This window comes from Sinocyclocheilus grahami, unplaced genomic scaffold (genome assembly GCF_001515645.1).
Source record: "Sinocyclocheilus grahami isolate Dianchi unplaced genomic scaffold, SAMN03320097.WGS_v1.1 scaffold3.1, whole genome shotgun sequence".
Classification (NCBI taxonomy): domain Eukaryota; kingdom Metazoa; phylum Chordata; class Actinopteri; order Cypriniformes; family Cyprinidae; genus Sinocyclocheilus; species Sinocyclocheilus grahami.
The window spans coordinates 7,806,847-7,826,889 of NW_015505182.1; the positions used below are offsets into that span (position 1 = coordinate 7,806,847).

The following is a 20,043-nucleotide window of genomic DNA, read 5'->3' on the forward strand; positions in this document are numbered from 1 at the left end:
TTACTGATAATGCCTGCCCAGCAAGAGGTCACGCCAACTGCTGGTAAAACGTAATTGATGTGCTTGGGGAGAGGGTTAGATAAGAGTAATTTATAGAGAAACAGCATGTTCACTGACTTCTTAAGGGTTAGTAATCAGTCATGGGCTGCTGTAATGAACGAGCTCTGACTGGATCTGGTTAAGAAGAATCACCTGACCCTGTGGCGTCCATACATAAATATAAAAGAAACAGATCACAGAAACCTTAGAGGCACATCAGAGGTACACATGAACTAGACGAAATGACTACCAACATTTGGTATGTGTTTGCAGTACACAAGCCACGGTTAAGACAGCTGACTCCACTGTGATGTGGATTAACTTTGATAAAGAATATCTCTTTGGTTTTGAGACTTTAGTCTTTGCAACTTCAGGGATCTTATCTATGCACAATCAGCTTGTAACACTCCAAAGAGAAAGGAAAACTTGAAATCGCATCATATGACCCCTTTAAAGGAACATCAAACAAAAACTCTGGCACATCGTATGACAAGGTGATGCATGCAGTTTGTTTTTATAATGCTTATTCGATATCAACCATCTGGAAAACTTCACAAATATCATGTTGTTTGAGTGCTTGTTCTGAAAAAAGACTGAGAAATAACATTCGCTTGCTGAGGTGATGTAGGGACATTATTAGGTAATCTCAGACCAGAGGCCAGTAGTATGATCTCACTTTTGCAATTTATGGTTCCTAGAAATTTAGGAAGAGCTTTCGAAGTAGAGAAAATAAGAATAAATGTAAAAAAAAGAGTACTACCTAAATATTAAACGAAATAAATAGACTTAAGCTTAGTAAACTTAAGTTAACCATCCAAAACAGAAAAATGTTTCACAAAATCATAAAACAAATTTGAAATATTTTCACAAATTATATACATAAAACTTTCCTTTATATTATATTATAATAAGATATTCTGACCTACCGTATGAGTATTGTTTTTTTTTTACGTAGAATCATAGCCTTGCAGTGATTGACATTGATTTTGAGTGGATTCTTCACTCCTTTTCATCTTGACATGGTCTGGCTCTTGTAAATCCTTCAAACTGAGCAGATTTTATGATTTGTGACTCTTTAGAAACATGGTTTGCTCACTCCTCCTGAAGCGGCTGGGTCTCTCTTTAAAGTCCATGCAAAGAGCCACTGAGAATAATACAACCAAAACACAGCAGAATACAGTGCTCATGGTTCCCATTAAAATGTGCACAAAATTCTTCTGTCTAAATATCTATAAATAGCAGGTTTATTTGGTACCAGAACAGAATGTGCAGTGTTTACGCTCTGACGCATGTCTGTAGTGAAGCCGCTGTTCACACTGCTAAACTCAGGGATTGTTCAAGATAAAGATGGGTGGGCAGTTCATTCAACATGCCCTTTTTCATGAATATTAATGTAGCCCCCCATATGTATTTTCAACTACAAGATCTGCTGTTCTGTGCTTGTACAGAACTTATAGAAATTTTGGGACAGAGGGAAAAAAAAAAGTATAAAGACAATTCCTGTCTGAACAGGCAAACCGTAGGATGCAGCCAGAGTATTACGTATGCAATCGCTGTGTGGAGATTCACACAAAATTACACTGGATTTTTCGTATTAAACATCAGTCAGGCTTTGCAGAGCTCCATTCAGCTCTAGATATCCTTGATGACATCCTCAAGCTCTTCTTTTGTGTACATGTGAAAGGTCTTGCCGGGCTCTATTGTGGCAAGCTGCAGGCAGAGAGGTGGAAATTGTCAGAACCTTCATATACTATTGAATTAAATTATATTTCACATGACCATGTGAGGTAATGCCCTTGTGTATTACCTCAATGTTAGTGGCATTGAGTTTCTCCTCCATCACTTGTTTCAGAATAGTGAGAGAAGACTTAATGGCATCCTTTAATGTCATGGACTGAAAAAGATAGATATGTATATGAACATTTGGTGGGAAAAGGCAACAGCATCAATGCTTAACTTGAGACTGGAATTTTTTGGAAGCAATTAGATTTATGGGGAAGTCTTTTGGACACTGGCTGCTGCTTATTAGATTGCACGATCACATAGGAGAGTCTGGTGACTAAAGTTACACTAGTAGAGGCATGACATATTGGAATGGGAAGATGGGTGGGGTAGATTTAAAAAGGGACTCTTATTTCCCAAGCACGTGGCTCACTTTGCTGCTCTAGTATTCTCTTGGGAGAAACACTTTGCTCTGTGAGAACACACTCTTGAAATAATCTGACTGTGGCTTTATGGATCAGATGGCTCAGTTACCGCTTAGACTTTGCTATATACACAGGCTTGTGGAGTTGAGTTTGCATTAGGGCTGTCAAAATGGCTGAAAAACTAAATTCGAATTTCTTATTTAAATATTATCAAAATTCTAATTAAATTCTAATTTAAAATGCATAATTTCAGTTAGGGTGAAGAAAAGCTTTTGGCTTCTCTTCTGAGGCCACAAGAGGGCGAATCGAGCAAAATATTACTAATGCACATTTATTCAATGCATAAGATGACATGACTATCTGTGAAAAAAAGTGCATAATGTTTAAAATAATGTTTATAAACCAATTATAATTAAGTTGCTTAAACAACTATAAACAAAACAGCATGTATGCATTGTTTAATAAAAGGGCCGAAAGCCAGTCACACAGAGTACATTTTCCATTTAAAAACACGATAAAGCCTCAAGATATGTTTTTTCAAAGTTGAACTTGCCTTAATTTTACATAGCTTTCTAAACATACGGCTTCTTTTGTGCAAGACACGAGTGCAACGGTAATAGATGTCCCTCTAGAAAATGCGTGAAATATGCGTTCTGTGAACGTCTTGGTTTCAGTTTTGACGTAAACAAGATCTTCTCCGCATTGATGTTCTCTTTTCACGCAATATTTGTAATTAACAACGCTAGTGTTAACAACGCTATAATCTAGTGGCTTCAACTGGATAGGTTAACAAAAACATTAAAATGCAAATGACACTTACATCGTCATCGCATCTCGTAAGCCACTGATAAGGCTGCCTCCTTAACGCACACCTAAAATTCGAATGCAACATTTTTGCATTCGAATGTGGATTTTTATTTTAAATTCGACTTTTTTTTGACAGCCCTAGTTTGCATTTAGAAGAAAGAAAATGACTCTTACAGGAATAGTTCATCAAAAATGAACCTTTCCTGAAAATTACTCACCCTCAGGCCATCCAAAATGTAGATAAATGTGTTTCTTCATCATAACAGATTTAGAGAAAGTTAGCATTACATCACTTGCTCATCAATGGATCTTTTGCAGGGAATGGGTGCCGTCAGAATGAGAGTCCAACAGCTGATAAAAACATCACAATAATCCACATGACACCAGTCCATCAATTAACATATTTTGGGACAAAAAAATCTGCATGTTTCTGCTTGAATGTGTCACTTCTGGTGAAAATACCAGTCCATAATCCATAACGCTTCCTCCAGTGAAAAAGTTTGCCTCCTACATATTTGTTTAGGACTGTTTTCACTTGTAAATGGTGCTTGTGCATATTTCTCTCTTGATTCAAACAAGACAACATTTTTACTGGCGAAAGCAATATAATGGATAGAGGATTTGTATTTTAACCTGGATCAACAGTTTGAAGATAAGTGTCTTACTGACAAATTTATTATAAACACACAGCTTTTTGCTTCACAAGATGCTAACTGAAGGACTGGAGTTGAGTGGATTCTTGTGATGTTTTATCAGCTGTTTGGACTCTCATTCTGATGGCACCCATTCACTGCAGAGGATCCAGTGGTGAGCAAGTGATGCAATGCTAAATTTCTCCAAATCTGTTCAGACAAAGGAACAAACTCCTCTACATCTTGGATGGACTGCAGGTGAGCAAATGTTCATATTGTATGGGTAACTAGGTATGGATGAGTAGGGAAGTTTGTGCTTTATAAAGGATGCTGAGCTGCGCATTTAACTTAAGTGTTGAAACTGAGCCAACTACTATTTCCTCATTAACTTTACCATAAAACCTTAAAGAGGAAATAGAGATGAAGCAGAAAGAGTGGGTGTATGTACCTTGTGGTAAACCTCCTGCAGAGAGCTCTGAGCTCCTTCAGATGCTGAGCCGATGGCCCTGGCATCACACTGCACAAAAGTGCCTGAAGGGTCCATGTGGTATCTGTTAAAAGAAGTTTGGTGTGATTTACATTCTTTACTAAATTAAGCAAGTCTGTACGAGTACCTAATAAATAAAAACCCAATTTTTAATAGGGATTATAATGTTTTTTATATTAATTTCTTGTAGAGCTACACAATTTGGGGGAAAATTTTTTTTATATTCAAAATGCAAAAAGAAAAACGCTACACAATTTGACCAAAATTTTGTTATTATATTATCAATATAACTATAAAAACATTTTATTATTATTATTATTAATATTATAAAAGAAGCGCTGCGCTCATGTCCCGTGCATGTATTTAATTAAATCACAGCCTTGGCGATTGGTGATAAATCTAAACACTATCATGATTTTGGTTTCATTTTCATTTATAGTGCATTCCTGTTTTTTGGAATGTACATCGTTAGCAGGGTAAACATTAAAAATAACCCAAATCAGCAAAACAGGGGTTAAAGCAAAAACTTTTTTCCGGGGGTTGGGGGTTGAGGAGGCGGACACATACACAGGGTTATTTGGCAAACAAAAAAAGAAAATGATTTCCCTTGAAACTGACTAGTAATGTATCTGCCATTGCCATTAGCCCTTGACAGGCTCAGACTACAGATTATGGTGCGATATTTGAAACAGCAATACCAAGAAAGTTTACTCACTACAATATGGTGCAAACACATGTAACATTTAGGATGCTTTTGATATCAAGTTTTGCTGGTTAGGGTACAAGATGACCTACAATCTAAAACATGACATTTCTGAAATTGTTTTGTTCAAAAGTATAAACGGTAAATTAAATACTAGGAAATTAATATAAAATAGGAAATATACAAAGACAGTTTACTACAGAAAACTACAGTTCAGTTCAATTAACAACAACAAACATATTAAAATGGTCCAAGAACTGGTAAAGTAAACAGGGTTCGTACAGATACTGCAAAATGAAATTCCAGGACTTTCAAGGACTTGCACTACTTTTTTGGTTTTCAAGGACTAAAATCAGATCTCACTTATCAATCAATGTGGTTATTATCTTTCAAATTCTAATAAATAAACTAATAAAACAAAATGGTGCAGATAAATTGCAGCACATGCAAAGAATGCAATGTCTGTGGCAACTTTAACATTTGAAAGGATACTATGGCAAAAGTTATCGCTTTCCTTATTCAAACTGATTTTTTTTTTTGCAAGCATATATGATTGACCTGAAGAATGAAAGCTATATCATACACTTGGAAAATTATGAGCTTTATCACGCTCTTAGACACTAGAGGTGTTACAATACACTTAGCTCACAAGGTGAGACAAAATGCAGATACTTGGTTCACTAGAACGAGACAATGTTTTAACACTTTAAGAAATTTTCAAATGACAAAATCTTTTAATCTTTTAATCACAAAAAGTAAACCAATGCAGTTGTATTTTGAAATGTTTTAACTAATCTAATGCTTAACTAATGATTATTTTGCTAATCAAGTAATCTGCTGATTATTTTGACAAGCGAGTAATCTGATATTTCGGTAAATTAAATACTAGGAAATTAATATAAAATAGGAAATATACAAAGACAGTTTACTACAGAAAACTACAGTTCAGTTCAATTAACAACAACAAACATATTAAAATGGTCCAAGAACTGGTAAAGTAAACAGGGTTCGTACAGATACTGCAAAATGAAATTCCAGGACTTTCAAGGACTTGCACTACTTTTTTGGTTTTCAAGGACTAAAATCAGATCTCACTTATCAATCAATGTGGTTATTATCTTTCAAATTCTAATAAATAAACTAATAAAACAAAATGGTGCAGATAAATTGCAGCACATGCAAAGAATGCAATGTCTGTGGCAACTTTAACATTTGAAAGGATACTATGGCAAAAGTTATCGCTTTCCTTATTCAAACTGATTTTTTTTTTTGCAAGCATATATGATTGACCTGAAGAATGAAAGCTATATCATACACTTGGAAAATTATGAGCTTTATCACGCTCTTAGACACTAGAGGTGTTACAATACACTTAGCTCACAAGGTGAGACAAAATGCAGATACTTGGTTCACTAGAACGAGACAATGTTTTAACACTTTAAGAAATTTTCAAATGACAAAATCTTTTAATCTTTTAATCACAAAAAGTAAACCAATGCAGTTGTATTTTGAAATGTTTTAACTAATCTAATGCTTAACTAATGATTATTTTGCTAATCAAGTAATCTGCTGATTATTTTGACAAGCGAGTAATCTGATATTTTTTAGTAATACAAATAGAACTAAGTGGAAAAACAGGCTTTAATATAACTTTTTTTATATATAAAGTAGCGATGATGCAATAATAATTGGCCTCAAATAAAGTATCAAAACCAAGTACATGGCTTTATTGAACAACACTGTTAAATACATAATGTAATATGCCTACATTTATAACAAGTACCTGCAGAGGACACCAACGGCCTGGTAATGTTTCATGTGATTCAACGTTTAAATCCATGTAATTTTAATATTTGGCCACATGCAAAGTCAGAAACTTTTAGTTTGAAATCGCAATGTACAATAAATCGCATATTTAGAAATGTTGATGGATTCTCCTGTGTTGGCATAGGTTTAAATGATTTAGTGAGTTTTCCCAGATGAACGTAAAGCAACCCAAACTCACCACATATGCAGAGGAAGAGTTTAGCCCCTTTCACACATACAGTCTTTACTGGTAAATTACCGTTAAGAGATCATGTGTGAACAGGACCTTTTCAAAAAACCTGGTAAATTCGTTATGGCAATCATATTGTTCTTATGGAGATGACGTGATTACTCTGAGCTGTTCACAAAGCTCCGCTGCTTTTTTGATAGCTTTTCTATGTAAATATAGATTACGCTAGATGGAAATCTTTTACCATTGCGCCTCGCAGCTTTTTCAATGTGTCACGCTCGAGACCCAGGCTTCTTTTCCATTCATCAGCTGCGACTCTGCAATTGGATATTATTATGCGCGTCTCGTGTTTATAAGAGCAAAAACTTCTGATTGGCTAGTAGTGTTAGTTTAGTTGAGAGTGAAAGCTGTGTTCCTCTCATACATTGGTAGGCGAACTCATGAACTCGAACATGATATCAACAAGTGTTTTTAACATCCGGCACAGTGCCGGAGAACTTTAAAGCCCTGGCAAAATTATAAAAATGTTTAATTACCTATGTAAACAAATTGCTGTATATTTTGATAGCTAAATACTACAAACAGTACTAAAGACAAAGAAAGTGTACTTACAGCTGAGGGCCTTTCTCATCAACACCTCCAAAAAGGAGAGCGACACCAAAAGGACGGCTCTAAAGATAGAAAAGGTGGATATTGTGAAAGCTGTGTTCCTCTCATACATTGGTAGGCGAACTCATGAACTCGAACATGATATCAACAAGTGTTTTTAACATCCGGCACAGTGCCGGAGAACTTTAAAGCCCTGGCAAAATTATAAAAATGTTTAATTACCTATGTAAACAAATTGCTGTATATTTTGATAGCTAAATACTACAAACAGTACTAAAGACAAAGAAAGTGTACTTACAGCTGAGGGCCTTTCTCATCAACACCTCCGAAAAGGAGAGCGACACCAAAAGGACGGCTCTAAAGATAGAAAAGGTGGATATCTGTAATCAAACTACAACCAGAGACAACTGTCCTGGAGAGAACTGAAAAATAATGCAATAAAATGTTAGCAAGACGGTCATACCATAGCGCCAGGGTCAGCGTCCTCCTCTCCAAACTGCAGAGCGAGGTTAGACACAGCCTGTGTGACGCTCTCCACCGTCATCGTCTCATTGTAGGTAAACCAATGGTTCTGCAGAAACACAAGAATGCTTAAAATATATGGCATTTGGTGTAAGAACACTATATTTATGAATGAGACCCATTGAATAATCATAGCAGTGACAATACAGATTTTGAAGAAACAGTTCACTGACCTGTGTTTCCACTCTTGCTTTGTCAATAAGTGTCTTTGCATCAGCTATTAAGCCACTCATGGCACAGCCTGTATTGACAAATGAACATGATCATTCACAACTAGTTTTATTATACTTATCCACATAGAAAATATGTTATTTTAAGCATTTTTCTTACCAATATGAGTGTCAATTTCTACAATCTTTTCAATGCTGCTGGGCTCCATCAGAGGAGAGGTTATTCGCTTCTCCACAGCGAGACACACTCCCTCCAATGTCTGAATGCCAATGGCTGTGGATCCCAACTGGAAAGACGCACAAAGCCAAAAAAATGAGCCCTAGAATTAATTTCTTACAAACCGAGAAAATTCAGACATATTATTCTGCTAATAAGAAGTGTACCTTGATGGCTTCAATGGCATATTCTACTTGAAAAAGCCTTCCCTCTGGTGAGAAAGTGTTCACTCCTCTGAGGATGGAAAAAGATGTTAATATATGATATAGTAAGTGTATTCAAATCTGTATCATAATATACTTTACTAAATTGTAGAGTTAATGCAGTTTTTATATCAGCAAAACAAAACTGAAAGTGAAAGTGTGACATTACATACTTTAATTATTCTTTTACAAAGAGATATGTAAATATCCTAAAAATATATAGATATATGAGCAGCCTCTGACAACACAAGCATGAAACACAATTGACTGAACATTCAAAGCAGTGAAAGAGTAAAGCATAGATAAAGGTAATTCTTCATCTTACCTGTCATACTCTGATCTTGTCAGGAACATTTTGAAATGCAAATCTATACAAATCAACAAGAACAGACTTAGATTATCCAACTTTAAATGTAGCGAGTTAGCACAAAAAAACAACAGCTTGCTATGTAAGCGGCGCGATCTTAGCACTGGAGTTCACAACCAATCAAACACCGGCATCCTTTACACTGATTGGGCGATTTTGAGATAAAAGGCGGGGTTAAGACTAAACCGTCTATTTGATTGGTCGAACCACCCTTTAATCAATGACAAGGCATGTTTTACTTCAACTCAAGTCATTCTTAGATGAGCTGTATAATAATACTCCCGTCGTATTTACTTTAATAGATGCACTTTTCTAAACTCTCAAAGGCCACAATAAGCAGTTTTCCCATAAAGTGTTTATTCATATTGTTCTTTATTTTGGCAAAAACCATGTGAGAACAAACACATGAGCATCTAACGTTAGCTAAGAGGTTTACTACTAACTAAACAACACACGGGCCGTTAAAATAACTTTACACGAGATACTCTGTTGTCTCAAACGCTTTTGTCCGCTGATCTGCGGTTTACTGCAGTAGGGTTCACAACCAATCAAACACCGGCATCCTTTACACTGATTGGGCGATTTTGAGATAAAAGGCGGGGTTAAGACTAAACCGTCTATTTGATTGGTCGAACCACCCTTTAATCAATGACAAGGCATGTTTTACTTCAACTCAAGTCATTCTTAGATGAGCTGTATAATAATACTCCCGTCGTATTTACTTTAATAGATGCACTTTTCTAAACTCTCAAAGGCCACAATAAGCAGTTTTCCCATAAAGTGTTTATTCATATTGTTCTTTATTTTGGCAAAAACCATGTGAGAACACAAACCCATGAGCATCTAACGTTAGCTAAGAGGTTTACTACTAACTAAACAACACACGGGCCGTTAAAATAACTTTACACGAGATACTCTGTTGTCTCAAACGCTTTTGTCCGCTGATCTGCGGTTTACTGCAGTAGGACACTACATCATAAAGTGTTTGTTATAAATGTCTTACCTTCTGCCGTGGAGGGTGAGTTTGCTAGTTTCAACAGTACAGGAAGTGTTCACACATAATCGCCCGACAAAAGCATTTCGGTTCAACTTAGGTTCCTACCCCATTGAATCCATCATAGAAGTCTTTAAAGGGGTCATATGATGCTTTTTTAAAGATCATTATTTTGTGTAGTTGGTGTAACAGAATATGTTGACATGCTTTAATGTTCAAAAAACACTTTATTTTTTAAAATACTGTACATTATTGTAGGTCCTCTATGCCCCGCCTCCCAAACGCTTGAAATCGCATCATATGACCCCTTTAAACGACCAAATCTAGTAGTATCTGTAGGAGCTACATTCTAAATAACTTCATTATTAATCGCCACAGTTTCCCTTTATTCACATATTTCTGCCTTTCTATTCCCTGCTTCCTTCAGTGCATTCATGTATGCATGCATGTCTTTTCAATTTTATTAAACACCTTCAAACAACAAACAGGCATTATCATTGTTAAACATAAACTCAGAATTTGTATTTAAAAAATCTGACAAAAAATACTCAAATACAAATCAGCAAATTATAACAGAAATTAAATGAACTTAAATTAAACAGCTGATCTATTGTTATACATTTTTCAAATCATTTTGCCACAAAATTTAGATCTGGATGTTATTACAATAATTAAACCTTTTGTATGCATGTAGCACAACAGAGATATTTCTTTCTTTCTTTCTTTCATCCATTAATTTTTGCATTTTATACGGCCAGGTCAAGTTTATAAAACACAGTATAATTATTTTGGTAAAATGATATTATAATTGAAAATACATTTTTGTTTCCAGTAAAATGCTATTTAACTTTCGAAAACTTTTTTTTTTTAGGATAAATCGGTCATTATAACCCATAATTATAATATATTTCTGTTATTGATGAATAATAATTAGGAAACATGAGAAATGTTATGTTTATTATAAACACACTTTAGGTGAACTTATAACACTTACTTAATAAAATATTGCTTCATAAATTTGTGTCCTTAATATTTTTTTAAATATGTATTAAACATTTGACAAAAGTCACATCAATGAAGCAAAGCAAACTATCAACTAGAAGCAAAAAACTTCAGCTTATTTGTGCGTATTTCGTGTATGTTTTGGGGAGATCTGGCAACACTGCAGTGAATTTACCCGTGTATGTCACTTTAAGAGAAAGTTGAAATCACGTGTCTCACTGTAGAAAGTTTGACAAGTTGGTCGACATAAGTCTTGTTTTCCCGCTATCGAAACCCTTGAATGTCGCTCTCTTGTGTCTTCTTCTTCTGTTAATAACGAACTCGGAAACTATCCTTTAATCGAAGTCTTTTCTATCAGCGTCAATATAAAAACACACCCAAAACATGGAAATCGTGCAGGTAACGCAATAAACTAGCAACAGTTTGGTGATCTTCGTCTTTTCCGCTCAGCAAAATCACGTTGAGGATTTCATCTTTAATTTCTCCATTTACAGAAAATCATGTCGGGGTTTAGTCTAGATTTGGGACCAGTGAAAGAGCCTCTGGGATTTATCCGAATCCTGGAATGGGTGAGTTTCTGCGATCACTAAACAGATCCAAATGTCACGTTGTGTCTTTTTGATAGCACACTGATCATTATGAAAGTTGATCGATAGTTATAAATGTCTTTAAACGCTTTATTGTGCGATCATATAAATGTACCTTGCACGCTACGTTGCAGTCACACATGGTGCTGTTTTGTCAATATAACGGGCAACACCCTTATCAAAATAATGGACCAAAATTGCTATATTATCCACTGTTTAGGTCATCTAACATATAGACATCTTTAGGTGTGTCATGTGATAGGATATGTGCTGTAGAAATCATCTCAAACATACAAATGCATGCAAATTTACACAAGTCCTGCCTTGCACAGTCCCTTGAGAATGAAACAGATCCAAATGTCACGTTGTGTCTTTTTGATAGCACACTGATCACTATGAAAGTTGATCGATAGTTATAAATGTCTTTAAACTCTTTATTGTGCGATCATATAAATGTACCTTGCACGCTACGTTGCAGTCACACATGGTGCTGTTTTGCAACACCCTTATCAAAATAATGGATCAAAATTGCTATATTATCCACTGTTTAGGTCATCTAACATATAGACATCTTTAGGTGTGTCATGTGATAGGATATGTGCTGTAGAAATCATCTCAAACATACAAATGCATGCAAATTTACACAAGTCCTGCCTTGCACAGTCCCTTGAGAATGAAATGTTTACATTGCCAACGGTAGGAGCAACCAAGATAGTCCTGTTTGCCACATGCGCATTTAGAGCCTTCTGTGCTGGACTTCAGTCTAATACTAAATACACCACTGCAAACAATGGAAAATCTAGGCTATAAAAGCTATAAAATGCACCTATCTGCAGGGTTCTCCGACTGATGTGGGTAACTAGGCCTGGAGCTCATTAACCTACTAAGAAATCAGGCTGGATATGAAATTAACTTCACTTTAATTTACTTAACTTTACTTTTTAATGTCAGTCTGATCTGAGTTTTGCTGAATCAAGAATAGATTTATAGTAGATTAATATAGCTTTCTTCGTAAGGGAACCTCAAGCTTCGGCTTGTGAGCTAAATGTATTTTTGTTTGTCCTCTATTTAGTCTTAGACTAGACTGAAATTCGATCCAGTTAGTATGATATGGTTTAGAAGGCCGGAAGTAGAAACTAACTGCCACAAATTTCAGTGTTGATATGTGAAACTCTACCTGCATACTCGCTGGCGTAAATATCCGACAGCACTGAAAACCAGCCAAGATCATTTTTAGAAGTGGTGTTGTATCTTCAGAAAAGAATCCCAGCTGCTGTTGCTCAAATAGCAGGCAGTTTATTAGATGTTCACTAACTGAATTGATATCCGTGTGTGTGTGTATGTATGTATGTATGTGTATGTGTATATATATATATATAAATAAAAAAAATTCTCTCTCTCTCTCTATATATATGTATGTGTGTGTGTATATATGTGTATCTCACCTGGAATGTCTACATCTCTTACTTTTGCCTGAGCCTTTGTAAACATTTGCACTTTGCACACAATTTTGCTTTGTCTTTGCAAGGTGAACATGCAAGGCGTTAGACAAAAGACAAGGTGTAATTTAACACAGTAGTGTGTTGTTTAGGATCCTTCGTATGGAAGTAATGTAATTTCTGCAACTTAATCCAGACTGCAAAGCTGCTGCTTTGGGGACACATTACATCACAAGCTCATCGGAAATAATTCCAGACAATGCAAACCCAGAGTGCAAGATAATACAAGTTCATAAGGTGTAAATGAAGCTGTTATCTCTCTGTAGATTATTCCAGCTAAACCCTTGTTCCTCTTTCACCCAGTAGGAAGTACGCCACCGATATGCTGATTTGGTTCTTATTAATATCAATATTGAACGTTTTTGCTGCATAATTTGCTGCATTTTTTGTGTAAAATATGATACATTTTGTAGGATTCTTTATTTGAAACCGAAATCTTTTGTAACTTTATAAATGTCTCACCTCAAAATAAATCTTACCCCAACATTTTGGATGGTAGTGTATCACGGTTTCCACAAAAATGTGAAGCAGCACAGCTGGTTTCAACATTGATAATAATAAGACATTTTCTTGAGCAACAAATTACCATATTAGAATGATTTCTGAAGGATCATGTGACACTGAAGACTGGAGTAATGATGCTGAAAATTCAGCTTGGGGGAAATGGGCAGTTTGACACATTTTTTACTTGTAAAGCAAGGATGTCAGCCACTCCCTTCAAAATCAGCATGTGTCTGCAGTGATGTTTTTGCTTTTAACCACCACAACCCAGATCTCCCAGCAGTAATGCAACAGTGGAGAGGATGCTAACAGCTAAACCGACCTCTAATCATGTTGACGGTGGTGGCATGGACGGTTCATTCACACAAAGGCGCTCTTTAATAGTCAATTGCTGCGTGTAGGTGTGCATTCCAGCGTGAACGTGGCATCCGCACACCATGTGGTTCTGTTTGGTGCCAGGCACCCTTAGCTGGCCCACTGTGCTTCTCTGTGCCAAGCACCTGCACCACACGCTCAACAGGAATGAAGCCAAAGTCTTGCCGGGGTGAGGATCGCACACCCACTCTTGGATTTTCTTGGCAGCAAAAATGTAGGGCTATTTTTACAATCATTTTGGGGTGCAATACAGACCAATGTGTCTCAGGATCAGATATAAGAAAGGAGAAAACAATTTCTATTGGATAGTGTGAGGGTTTCATTTTTTGAAATACAATTCATAATTTTATGTTTATAATAATAATAATATAAGATATATTTATTGAAGGAAAATATAAATTACCAAAAAATGTTAAAGGGGTCATGACATGGATTTTATTTTTATTATTTTAATATGTTCACTGAGGTTTACTTATAATGTTAATAAAGTAAAAAAAAAAAAGAAATATGTGGAAAAATTATTATTTTCAACCCTCTGTCTAAAACGACCTGTTTTTAAGGGGCGTGTCCTTTAAGACTTCCCAGTAATCGGCCACTGTTATGATTGGCTAAAGTCATTGCATAGGAAACTGTATCAATGCCCCCTCCTATTGCATGTGAGTGTTTTGACAACATAATCAAAATAAAAAGGTCATTTTCAGACAAACATTATGAAATCATTTACTTATGGTTTGTGATGCAGCTGCAGTCAGATCTAGTTCCGCTTCATCGTTCAACAAATGTTTCTTTGTGAACTCTCCATGACATACTGTGCCTCGTTTACAAAACAAAATGCTCCGACCAATCCTCTTGACACTATCCGGGGTGCCATTAGAAATAAATGATCCACTTGTTACTTACGCTGGGATCCTTCTGATATCTGTACAAAGACGCGAACAAGCTTTTTAAACCAAACGCGTCAAAGCAAACGTTCTTTCACTCTATTTGAGTGGACCGTGTCAGAAAGCGAACACGCATATGTATCCAGTGTAGACAAGATAGCAAACAGTTTGATTGGACGATGCGCCCTTCACAGATGACATAAATTTAGACCACTTAACTTAGTGATTGCTATCGGGATGTGAAGGGATTTTCAACTAGCATAACACATTTTTCAATCACCAATCCTGCCTTTAACAATTCACAAACCACATTCGCCCCCCCCCAAGACATTTTTTCATTGGATTCTCCAAATTTAAACAGCAGCATATTGAAAATAGAATTCTCACAAAGGACTCCGTTCTGGAGGGAAGTTCTGCATCCCACTATTGTTTCTCCTGTATGACAGCAACTGCTTCTCAGAAGATCCTTCATTGTTTCTTAAACAGGGGTTCCACAGAGACACTTCAGTGATCAGTCCTTGGAATTCTTTAATATGTAGCTGAAATGTAAAAGAAAGGTTGTACTTTAACTTGGTTTGAATATGTGTGCTTCATTTCCACTGACTCAGGCTGCGAGTAGAGCTCTCTTTAAAGGTATAGTTCACCCAAAAATGAAGATTCTCTCCTATGGTTTGAAATAATATGACGGTGCAAAAATAATAGCAGAATTTAAGCAGTTTCCTATTAGTTCTTCACAATTTGCTAAATCTAAGATCCACAGTGTTCTTCTGTTCCACTGTATGGCTCTTAAAAGTTACTTTTACGTGATTGCTATGGATCCTGTCACAGCAAAACACCTTGGAAATAAAGAAAAGACTGGCTCAGAGAACACTGAAAAAATTCCAGCAGAATCTATAAATCAAAGCTGTGCTACTGTAGTTACTCTCACAAATGTCTGCAGAAGCCACTTCCTGTGTGGAAGTGGAGCGTTTGTAAAAGGAAAGCAGCGAACCACGCTCCAGGATATGTGTGTGAGGGCAAAAGCGTGGATCATTTACAGATATAGGGCTTGTCTGGATGAAGACAGCACTCGTAACTATGATGTGAAATCAGGTATTGCCACATGCAAATGCTGAATTCATGTTTTTGAAGTACATTTTTGTGTATGTTAAACTGTCACTAATTGGACTGCATATGTGTGTTACTCTTGACGCTTCAGAAAGTTCTGGAAAATTACACCTTGATTCTTGAAAATAATTTCATGCACCACAAAGTTTATATATTGATCACACATAAAAACGAATAAAACTTACAGAAAATACAATTACATTTTAAAAGGAAAACTGAAAATATAAAAATAAAAAACGAATTCCAAACATTAATAAAAACTCTAAAACTGTCTCAACGATGCTAAAATAACACTCAACATTCAATGCTGATAATAACAAAACAGCCAAATGCCGACCGATGCATGACAGCTGCTCTGTAGAAATGTAAAAATGCTATTTTCTAAATGTCTAATTATGATGATTGTTGTGTTTTTAGGTCTTCACCATTTGTGCCTTTGCCACCACTGGTGGTTATGTTGGATCCACTCAGTTCACTCTTAATTGTGAAAGTAAAAAAGACGACGTTACTGCTAATTTTGGATATCCTTTTAGGTAAAGCATCCAGATCTCTACTATATATATATTATTTCTAAAGTGAAAGTGTCATTTAAAAAAAAAAAACTCTTAAAATGCTGTCCTGCTGTTAGTCATGCAATGAGTAATCCATATGTATGTTGATTGAAGAAAGTAAAGGTTAACTGGAGAGACAATAAATTGAGCCCCAGTAAACATGTGACTTCCACTTCTTACTAGGCTTCCGAGTCAGCCATATGAGATTCATCACTGCAATCACAGCAAGAACATTACTTACCTGCAGGGAGATTTCTCCTCCTCTGCTGAGTTCTTCGTCTGTGTGGGCGTCTTGGGCTTTCTGTACTGTACTTTCACCATCATCCTGTACTTGGGCTACCAGCAGGTTTACAGGGAGTCTAACCGTGGCCCCACAATTGTGAGTCATCACTCATTTTTTTTATTTGGAAATATTACTGTGATAATATGAATGTCATTAATATCAGTGGAGTTATTTTATATTGCATTTTTAAATGCACTTGTCATGAATATCATGAAACGATTGGAAAATTATCTTTGTGATGCAGAATATTTGTGAAAATTAAAATAAAATTAAAAACATGTTTAGTGAGGATTTCTAACACTGTAAAATCCATTTTTTTTTTTTACTCACCATTACAGTGATTAGCATTCCCTTTGGTTGGGCACTTGAAACTTTGTTACTATAATTTTCTTCTTGTTAATGCAGCAATGCATCATTAAGTCAGAGTTATTTGATTTCAAGGGAAGAAAAGTAATAAATAGGTTGCTTTTAGAAGGTGACCTATCTTCTAATTAAAGCATTTGTGTATTTTATTTTGTGTTTATTAATTAACTTTTTCAAATTTCATTTTTCATAAATACCTTGAGATGCTTTTAATTGGGTTTATATAATCCAAATAGTGTGTGGTAATATGCTAAAGTCACACGCAGACTTAAACATTCAGCATGTGAATCACAATAATGGTAACAATTCGATTTCATTTATTTTCATTAATTGTAACAACCATTTTATTTGCTCTTTTTGTTGTGCTACTACTGACACAAGACAGCAAATAAAATCAACAACTGTAAAACAAAGCAACTGCACAATTTATTCTGCCGCAATGCACTCTGGGAGTCAGTGAGTAGCTATACTAAGTCATGAGTAAACCTAAATGAAAGGATCAAGTACACCCTACAGTTCTTTTTTTTAGTTACTAGAACTCTTGTGTAAGTAAACCATACTAACTAATCATTTGTCAGTACAACATACTATTCCTATTTCACTTTACTTAGTTTTTTTCAAGGCAATTGGTTTGCATGCTTTTTTTTTTTTTTTTTTTAAGTAAGCCCAACTAATTAGATTTTACAGTGTGGTTTTGATTTACAGTTTATTAATTTGTGGCCAACCAATTTTAGTTTTTTTTTTCCCCCCCAGTAGACATTTAAATATTTTTTTTATAGCTATACATATGGTTGCAAATAAGAGCTTTATTTAATACATTTTATGTACATTTATTTATTTTTAAAATAATTTATTTGAAAACTTTTCCAAAGTATTAACAAAGTGCTTCATCCAATTGCAGTATTGTAAATGATTTCCCTTTACACCAAAATACATTTAAACATAAATATTTTAATATAAAAAAAAAAACTTGAAACTTTACTGCGATATACACATTTACAAATGAACATATCCATATAAAACATTTTACATGTATATAAAATGTATAATACATATTCATTATATATTTCTATATATGTTTAATTATATATTCATATTTAACAGCAATTTTACATGATTTAATCAATTCACTAATGAAATTTTAAGTTGAACAGAAAACATTAATTATCCATTGTGAATATTGTACATGTTGGAAGTGACACTCGTGATTTTCTTTCATCTGTTGGCCTAATTTTGTGCTTTTCCTTTTGACAGACACTTTATCAGAATGTCATTATCCCTACCATTTCCATGAGCAAGGATTGACATCCCAAACTTTCCTCTGCTTCCTCTCCAGGATCTGATTGTTACTGGGATCTTTGCTTTCTTGTGGCTGGTTTGCTCCTCAGCCTGGGGAAAGGGTTTAACAGATGTCAAATATGCTACGAATCCTGACAGGCTAATAATAGCATGTCTGCCTGAAGATCACTGTGTGGTGAAGACCTACCCTTCAATGGGTCATCTCAACTCCTCTGTGGTAAGTACGATTACTGACTGTTAGTTCTGCTCTATTTTGTTTCAAATTAAGCCTGGTTAATATCTAGCACATTTCATTGTGCAATATTTGTTTTATTATGTGTGGTTCAACATAATTTTGAACAAAAATAACTTTATTCAACAATTTCTACTTTTCCGTGTCAGTCGTCTTTTTTTAGCCCTGCGACTTGCAGCTCATGTGTTAAAATTGCTTGCATCACATTTTAAAAATAATCTCAATGGGAGAAAAGTGTAGTCCAGAGTGATAACATTAACATTATCATTCTCCTTCTAGTAATTTATCTGTAAGCAAATGAGCATTTTAGAAATGAGCAGTTGAAGTATTACATATATCTTTCTCTTTACTGCATCTTCCAGCTCTTTGGATTCCTAAACCTGATATTGTGGGCAGGAAACTGCTGGTTCATCTACAAGGAGACTCCATTTCATAAGCCGGCCAATCCACCGCCCAACGAAGAGGGGGGAGTTTCCACCTCCTAATTAGACAAGACGGGCTCCTTCCTCTCCTCTCCATTTGTTCATAAAGCAGAGGACATCACCGTTTGTTCATGCCGACACATGTTGAAAGAAACTACACTTTGATATGCAAAAGCTTCGTTTCTAGCATCATGCATTGCAGTTCACTACATTATAAATGCTCTAAGTTGAATTCTTTATGAATATTTTCTTTCTTTTTTTTTAGTGTCTGTTCAATGGCACTGTCAGAAGCTAATTTTGTCAAGCAGGTAAAAAAGAAACCAAATTTTATTAGACCAGTAGCATTTCAATTACAACTTAGAAGTAAAACTGTTCTAGGTTATTGATGTTTTTCATTATTATTAATTTGTCTAATTTGATATGAAGATGACCTGCATTTCAGTAACTCTAAATGTCCATTACAATCAGACCTCATGAGAAACAAACATTGCAGTTGAAATGTCTCTGAGCACTTAAAACACTAGCACACTAACATCTAGCTCTAGACATGTAAAACTTTTCGATCCTTGTAGTTTTTAATAACTATTTATTGGTTTAAGTGCCTTGTTCTTCATAGGATGTTTTTCCACAGCCACGTCTGAGTCATCTTACATTTTTCAAACTGAAAAATTCGTCTTAGTTTCCACCCTAAAGCCTCTGATATTTCGTCTGTAACCTTTATTTTAAATGTTTGTGTGAATTCTCTTTGTTGACTCTTTTTGAAGTGGTATTTGGTAATAAATTACTATGCCAAAGGCCATATTTCATTTGCTATCAGGAAAAAATGTTAACTATTCAACACTAGACATTGTTCAGCAGAAGGAAACACTTGTTTGATAGTTTTTCTACTGTTTAGAGTAGTAATGTTGTCACTATTTGTATTTGGCTGTTATTTGACTTGACACTGTATATGAAGCGTCTGTATCACATGGGTTGATGTTTATATTTACAGAAAGAACATTTAATTTTGTGCATCTGTGGCATGCTTTACCATCTTATTTTTACAGAA

The 20,043-nt window shown here is 35.3% G+C and overlaps 2 protein-coding genes across 2 annotated transcripts; one reads left to right on the forward strand and one right to left on the reverse strand.

The window, feature by feature from the left end:
- Window positions 1-1,440: 1,440 nt before the first annotated feature.
- On the reverse strand, window positions 1,441-10,013 carry LOC107577240 (proteasome 20S subunit alpha 5). The gene is made up of 10 exons (XM_016263365.1): window positions 9,903-10,013; window positions 8,858-8,900; window positions 8,497-8,563; window positions 8,273-8,399; window positions 8,116-8,183; window positions 7,884-7,991; window positions 7,719-7,777; window positions 4,074-4,176; window positions 1,847-1,933; window positions 1,441-1,749 (listed from the first exon to the last, which is right to left on the reverse strand). The coding sequence occupies exons 2-10, from the start codon at window positions 8,884-8,886 to the stop codon at window positions 1,672-1,674; spliced, it is 726 nt and encodes a 241-aa protein (XP_016118851.1). The 5' UTR covers window positions 8,887-8,900; window positions 9,903-10,013; the 3' UTR covers window positions 1,441-1,671.
- A 1,071-nt stretch (window positions 10,014-11,084) lies between these two features.
- On the forward strand, window positions 11,085-20,005 carry sypl2a (synaptophysin-like 2a). The gene is made up of 6 exons (XM_016263552.1): window positions 11,085-11,294; window positions 11,390-11,464; window positions 16,263-16,378; window positions 16,580-16,775; window positions 18,379-18,558; window positions 18,936-20,005. The coding sequence occupies exons 1-6, from the start codon at window positions 11,280-11,282 to the stop codon at window positions 19,056-19,058; spliced, it is 705 nt and encodes a 234-aa protein (XP_016119038.1). The 5' UTR covers window positions 11,085-11,279; the 3' UTR covers window positions 19,059-20,005.
- Window positions 20,006-20,043: the final 38 nt, after the last annotated feature.